Source organism: Phyllobates terribilis, unplaced genomic scaffold (genome assembly GCF_046119375.1).
Source record: "Phyllobates terribilis strain yellow unplaced genomic scaffold, ASM4611937v1 Scaffold_12__6_contigs__length_324123572, whole genome shotgun sequence".
Classification (NCBI taxonomy): Eukaryota; Metazoa; Chordata; class Amphibia; order Anura; family Dendrobatidae; genus Phyllobates; species Phyllobates terribilis.
The window spans coordinates 249,216,505-249,224,315 of record NW_027362772.1 but is presented as its reverse complement, the minus strand read 5'-3'; the positions used below and the strand labels follow the sequence as shown (position 1 = coordinate 249,224,315).

Here is a 7,811-nt window from a genome sequence, read left to right as displayed (position 1 = left end):
GTACGGGTGGCCTCCTGCACTTCCCGTACCCCTGGGATCCCCTCTTTCCTTCTGGAGCCTTCCTTCTTGCTCCTCTCCTCTCTTCAGTCTCACCTCCTGGGCCTCTCTCACTTAGGCCCGCTCCTCCTGAGCAGAGCTCCTGCTGAGCTCCTGCTCCTCTCACTGTCCACACTCTCTGTTCTCTCCACTGTTCTGTTCTCACCACATCCAAGATGGCTCCCCTTTTTATACCACTGCTGAAGTACTCCCCTGTCTCCTTCCTTCACCCACACCCACTACATGGTTCCACCCTCCAGCTAGGGACCAGGGACTGTGCTCTCCCTTAGGAGCAATCTCGCCCTGCCCTCTGAAGTGTAATGGATGCAAGTGTGTAGGTCCCGGGTAGTACTCCATCCTTACATGAGAGTGAGATACCACACCTCTGGGTGAGATGCAGTACCTCTGTGGTGACTGAACCCTCAGGGGCGCCACATACCCTTGAGGAGGATTCTACTCTTCTGGCACTTAGAGGCTCTGTATATGGAGTCCGCAAACTATTCTACGAAAATTTGTACTCCAACAGTCAAATAGAGCTCCTTTCCTTCTGGAGTTTCGCTGTATGGCTAAGCAGTACTGTACAGCAACATATGTGGTATTGCCACGTTCAACAGAAATTGTGTGACAAAGTTTGGTGCCATTTTTACTCATTTTCCTGTGTGAAAATGTAAAATCTGGGGCTAAAACAAAATTTTTGTGGTAAAAATGTTTTTTCATCACTCACTGCCCAATGGTATAAAATTTTGTGACACACCCGTGGTGTCAATATGAAAAATGGGGTTAATTATGGGAGGTTCCACTGTTCTTGCACCTCAGGGGCTCTGCCAATGTGACATGGCACCTTCAAGCCATTCCAGCAAAACCTGAACTCCAATATGGCGCTACTTCCCTTCTGAGCTTTGCACTGTGCTTCAAAAGTAGTTTTCGACAACATATGAAGTATTTGCATACTCTGGAGTAATTGCGTAATAAATTGTACAGTTTGTTTTCTCCGATTATCCCTTATGAAAATTAAAAATTTGGGGCCAAAGCAACATTTTAGTGGAAAAAAATGGCAATTTTCAATTTACGCAGCCCAATGTTATGGAATTCTGTGAGTCGCCTAAGGATTAAAAATGCTCACTACACCCCTAGAGGAATTCCTAGAGAGGTGTAGTTTGCAAAAAGGTGTCACTTGTGAGGGTTTCAGCTGTTTTGGCATTTTAGAGGCTCGTCAAATGTGACATGGCATTTGCAATCTATTTCAGCCAAAATTGAGCTCCAGAATTTAATTGGTGCTACTTCCCTTCAGAACCCTCCCGTGTGTCCAAACAGTACTTTACGATCACATAGAGGGTATCAGTGTACTCAGGAGAAATTGCACAACAAATTGTATGGTCTATTTTCTCCTGTTACCCTTGTGAAAATTAAATATTTTGTGCTAAAGCTAACTTTTTGCAGAAAAAAATGTATTTATTTCATTTTCACGGCTCAACTTTATTAAATTCTGTGAAGAACTTGTGGGTTCAAAGTGCTCACCATACCTCTAGATAAATTCCTTGAGAGGTGAAGTTTCCAAAATGGGGTCACTTGTGGGGGTTTCCATTGTTTAGGTACATCAGGGACTCTGCAAACGCGACATATCGTCCGCTATCTATTCCAGCAAATTTAGCTCTCCAAAAGTTAAATAGTGCTCCTTCCCCTGCTGTGCGCCCAAACAGTAGTTTTCCACCACATATGGGGTATCGGCTTACTCAGGAGAAATTGCTCAACAAATTGTATGGTCTATTTTCTCCTGTTACCCTTATGAAAATGAAAACTTTGGGGAAAAAACAACATTTTTGTGGAAAAAATGTTAATTTTTTCTTTCCACATTGCTTCAATTCCTGTGAAGCAACTGAAGGATCAATAAACTTCTTGAATGTGATTTTGAGCACTTTAAGGGGTACAGTTTTTAAAATGGTGTCACTTTTGGGTATTTTCTGTCACATAGACCCCTCAAAGTCACTTCAAATGTGATTGGGTCCCTTAAACAAATTATTTTGTACATTTTGTTGTAAAAATGAGAACTCGCTGATTAACTTTTAACCCTTCTGACATTCTAAAAAAAAAAATATGTTTCTAAAATTATGCAGATGTAAAGTAGACATGTGGTAAATGTTAATTATTATCTATTTTAAAATTTTAAGTTTGAAGATTGCAAAAAAATCCCCCCTTTTTTTTTTATTTATTTTTTTTAAATTTTCAATATTTTCTTAAATAAACACAAATAATATTGACCAAAATTTACCATTAATATAAAGTACAATGTGTCACGAAAAAAAACAATCTCATAATCACTGGGATATGTTGAAGCGTTCCAGAGTTATTATCACATAAAGTGACACTGTTCAGAATTGTAAAATATGGCCTGCTCAGGAAAGCGAAAACAGGCTCGGGGGTGAAGGGTTTAATTTATGTTTATTCTTGATTTATTATACCAAGAATTAAAGTTCAGTTAATTTCAGTTACTGATCGTCTGTGATGGATTCAAATGCAGCTTCCTCCTGATTAACATTGAGTTCATCTCTCTCCAAAAGATTTCTACGTTCCATAGTTGACAGTTCAATGAACTCATCTGAAGTCTCCATTATATTCTCAATGTTGTGTATTATAAACATATATGCCTCCTGGTAAAGCTCAGGGCAATAATAATATTTAGTGAATTTGAGGATGCCAATGCAGTTTTGAGGACACAGTTGACTTCCAAGAAATTCAGAGCAAAGTTGTGCAAGGTCCAAGATGTTCAGGTAGTCGGCAGCGATGAAGAGATTCTCTACGTTATTAGTATCGATTTGGATGCTCTGGGTATAGGCATACTCTAGAATCAACTTCATTATGTCTGGGGAGACACCTGGGATGTCATAAACCTTTTTTTCGCCGTTGTGCCCACTGCTTGAGAATAATGCTCTGCAAGAAAATAATCAAAATCATAAAGGACATTCAAAATAACGTTAATGACTCTGCTGGGCTGGCAAGTAACTGTGGGCAAGACTAGTTTGAAAGTCATTGACTTTTTAATTGTTTTGGAATAGATACAAATTTCAGTGTCGAATTGGCTCCAAAATGTGCATGAAATGTTCTTAGTGAAGTTTTTGCTCCATTGCAGAAAAAAATCCACTACAGAAATGTAGATTAGGCTACTTAAAAGGTTTATTCAGGAATATTTTTTTCACTATGAGCTGAAAAACTAGAAGGCAGGTTGTTACTAACTACCTGCCTGTTCTACGCAGTGCCGGCACAGAACGGTTATTGACCGCTCCTGCTGGCGATTCAGCTGCTCAGTGTCCACAGAGTAGTTCTTCCTCTTCCTGGTTGTTTTGTCGATGGGGCGTGACTTTTGACATCATGCTGATTGACAGCTAGCTCACACAGTTAGGCAGCGGGGATCCGGTTGTCAATCAGCATGATGTGGGCAATCACGCCCCATCAGCAGAGCAGAAGAGAAGCTGGCAGGAGAGGTCTGGCACCGGGCACAATAGTAAGGCAGTTAGCAAGTACCTGCCTGTTAGTTTTTAGGCCCATAGTAAAAAATAGTAATAGTAAAATAGTCCTGGATAACCCCCTTAATCCATTTGGAAAGAAAAAATTAGTCCTACTGCATCACAATAGGGGCTAGTCCTCAAGTGGTTCTGCTGCACAACCAGCAACGCATCCACAGCAAATCTGAGTGTCGATCTACAATTTCTGCCCCGAATGTCTATTAGGCTGTGTGCACTTGGTGTATTTTAGACGTATTTTCCCAGTCAATGCTGCATCGGAAAAATTCCAGCATACGTTTTCCGGAAGCAGCTTTGCCGGCTTTTTGAACTCCTTGTGCGTTTTGAAGAGTTTCTGCTCCAAAAACTCAGCAAAAAAACTGTGTCAACACACCGTTAAGGCTCTTTCACAAATTCGTGTTTCCACTACGTGTGGTGACAGTTTCCACATGTACTGGAGGCACTGACACACGCAGAACCATTCAAATCTATGGATCTGCGCACATGTCAGTGTGTTTCCATGGACCGCGTGTGCGTGTGCTCCACAAGCTGCCATGTCCGTTTTTTTGAGGATGCACGGTCCGCAAAAGTGTCTCACGCTGAACACACATGGATGGCATCTATGTGTCATCAGAGTGACACATACCGGCGCTTGGGAATCAGCAGTACAGTTAGCGCTGTTCCCAAACGCCGGGTGCTGAACACTGCCCTCATCATAGTTCCCTGCTGGTTCTGTGACCAGCACCAGCAGGGACAATGATGAGGGTAGTAGTGTCTGCTCCCGCAGTGTCCCTGTGTAAAAATAAGAATACAGTAAAATAATAAATCCTTATACTCACCTGTCCGGAGATGTCCCCCGCTGTAATCCATGCAATCGATCAAGCTGGGGTGCCGGGGAGAATGAGTCGCTCCAGCGAGCGAGCCCCGTTGCTGAGCTCAGGAGCAGTGTCCTGCCACTCACTGAGCGCAGCTCCGGAGCCGCTTGCTTATTCTCCCCGGCTCATTCTCCCTGTCTTCCCGGCTTCAGCGGTCGCATAGATTACAGGGGGGGACATCTCCGGACAGGTGAGTATAAGGATTTTTTATTTTATTCTTATTTTTAAACAGGGACACTGCAGGAGAACAATACTACCGCCCTAATCATTGTCCCTGCTGATGCTGATCACAGGGAACCATGATGAGGGCAGTGTTCAGCACCCGGCGCTTGGGAACAGCACTAACTGTACACTGATTCCCAGGCGCAGGGCCGTGTGATCCTGATGCAGCACATGGATGTCACATGGTTGCCACACGTGTGACACATACGGACACACGGGACATGGGTATCTCTGGTACCAGTTTTTCTGGTACCAGAAATATACGGATGTGTGAAACTGGCCTTAGAGTATGTGCTGACAACATATTTTTCAGGCTATGTCCACACGACATTTATTCGGGCGGCTTCCACTCGGAATCCACCTAAAAAAGCACCGCAAAATGAAGATAATTTACAGCGCTGTAAAAATGACATTGCTGTGTACATATTCAGTCTTCTGACACTTCTTTTAACCGCTTCATAGTTCGGAAACCGTTAAGATAAGTAACAGGTACGCTCTTCAGAAAGCTTCGTTTAGAGGCTCTTTAGGCGGCATTCAGATGTCCGTGTTTGTCATGTACGAAAAAAATGATCAGAGTGTTAGTGTCATCATTGATTTGGATCAGTGTTTCGTCTGCGTGTCAATTTTTCCTATCAGTGTTTTATCAGTGATTTGCACGTATGGATAAATAAATAAATGACAAAGATTATCCTACATGCTGCGATGTTAATCACGGACAGTACGCAGATTTTACACTGATGACATCCATGTGATGCTGATAAAAAAGACCACTGGCTTTTCCCCAAAGCGATTTCAGCTTGGAAGACGTTAATGAATTAAGACGTCATGGGTACATACTGTATATTTAGGCTATGTTTAAGGCATTCAAACACTACAAGTTTTTCAAGCAGAAACCACTTCATACTTTTTGAGCAGTTTTTAGAAGAGTTTTTCTTTTCCTGAAGCAGTTATCAAGAGTTTTGGAATAGTTTTTTTTCTGAAGCATTTATTTGCAGCCTCTTGATTTGCCAGTACTTAGTTTGGAGCACATCCCATGAGGATAGACTTCAAAAAAGTGACATGCTCTTTTTTTCCACTAGCAGTTTTGCAAAACCCAACGCTCAAAGACTCATAATATGAACAACAATGTAGATTTTCCATAGAAATGAATAGGAATAGTTTAACTTTTTTTGAGGAGTATTTTGCCAGAAATATCTTTAAAACTCTGTGTGAACATAGTCTAAGAGGCTAAGGGTCCCTGCCACACATGGCAAATTTGTTTGGGACAATTCCACTGTAGATTTCACATCAAAACTGTCACTAATTCACTGCAAAATTTCACATGTGGGATTTTCAAAGATTTTATTGTGTAATCATCACAGGTTTGACACTGTTCATTGCAAGCATGAATTCCGGCAAAAAAATGTACATGTTTCGAATTAGGAAATCTGCATTCCATGTTAATTTATGTTTGGAAAATATACTCAACGCTTAGATGACATTAGTTTATTCTCATCTAATTTGCTGTTACTGATGTTACACTGCAGATTTACCACTGAACATTTTTACAATGGTTTTGCAAATTTGTGTCAGTAACTTATCAAGTTAAATGTGATTTTGTTAATTTATTAATATACTCATGGTGGTTATGGTGATGAATTTATCACCCTAGCTATCATCAGTGCATGAATTCATCAACAGAACCATCATAAGCACATGAATACACAGCACCAGAATCATTATTAGTACATGAATACATCAATATAACCACCATCAGTACATGAAGTCATGTACTAATAATGGTTCTGGTTATATATTCCTGCGCTAATGGTGGTCCTGAAGATGAATTCATCCACTGATGGGGGTTATGGTGATGTATTCATGTAGTGATTATTGTTCTGGTGATGTATTGTTGTATTGATGATTTTTCTGGTGATGTATTTATGTACTGATGATGATCCTGATGATGTATTCATGGGATGATGAAGAGTTTAGTCATGTAACCATGTACTGTTGATGGTTCTGGTGATTTATTCATGTACTGATGTGGTTCTGGTGTCGTAATCATGTACTGATGATGATTCTAGTGATGTGTTCCTGTACTGATGATGGTTCTGGAGCTGTATGCCTGTACTAATGATGGTTCTGGTAATTTATTTAAGTACTCATGGTAGTTTTGCTAATGTATTCCTGTACTGAATATGATTCTGGTGCCGTATTCATGCACAGATGGAGTTCTGGTGAAATATTCATGTACTGATTGTGGCTCTCGTGATATATTTATGCACCAATGATGGTACTGGTGCTGTATTCATATATTAATTACAATACTAGTGCCATATTCATTTTTTTTTAGAAATAACCATACTATAAATACCATAAAAGCAAAACCCCCAAAATTTGTTTTTATTCACTGCAGGTTTGTATTTCATAGCGGGGAGAGGTACCACTTTAATGTTTGCCTCAGACAGCAAGAAAGATAGAATCGTCACTGTTGGAAACATCATAAACATTGACCTTAATAAAAAAAAATGTGTTAAAAATAGGTACTAATTAATGCTACAGATTAATTACTGACCTAAAGTAAAGACTGCAGCTGCATAGGATGCTCTTTTGTGCGTTAAACTCCACACCAATGGCTTTGATTACAACATCACACATCTTGCACTTACAGTATGTTTATATGGTGGCCTGTACTGTCACTGCGTCTTCTCTGCAACTGACGGAATGGAATAACAATGCAGCCGTAGAACTATCCGGACAAAGAATTCATTTATGACATCACAATCTGGATTGTGCAATGGAATTCTGAATGGATCGGTCAGGGGAGATATCAGTGTCTCAGCTTGGTGTTTGTGACTTATTCCACAGTTATGCTTCAATAAATAATCACATTTTTTGACGCTTTTTTTCTCAAGAGTTTACATTTATATCAATAAATAATAAATATATGCAAAGTTAAACAGATCCCCCAGAGTCACTGTTCACTGTAAGCTATGCACTCTGGGAATGATAGAGTTAAAAATTCCAGACTGTGCAAACAGCTATAGGGTAAGAATGCCCCAAAAAAGAGCCCACTTACTGCAAAATGTGCTTTTCAGCTGTGTGGCTAGAACAGATGAAACACATGGAGTTAAGGTGTTTTTTCATGTATTCAAGCTGTGTGCCCAAAAATATAGAACTGAAAAATTTGTGGCAAGAC

At 40.4% G+C, this 7,811-nt stretch overlaps 1 protein-coding gene across 1 annotated transcript; it reads right to left on the bottom strand.

Annotated features, from left to right (window-relative positions):
- Window positions 1–2,522: 2,522 nt before the first annotated feature.
- LOC141171791 (kelch-like protein 10) lies at window positions 2,523–7,373 on the bottom strand. Its single transcript, XM_073655429.1, has 2 exons — window positions 7,188–7,373; window positions 2,523–2,964 (listed from the first exon to the last, which is right to left on the bottom strand). The coding sequence occupies exons 1-2, from the start codon at window positions 7,268–7,270 to the stop codon at window positions 2,523–2,525; spliced, it is 525 nt and encodes a 174-aa protein (XP_073511530.1). The 5' UTR covers window positions 7,271–7,373.
- Between the last annotated feature and the right edge of the window lie 438 nt (window positions 7,374–7,811).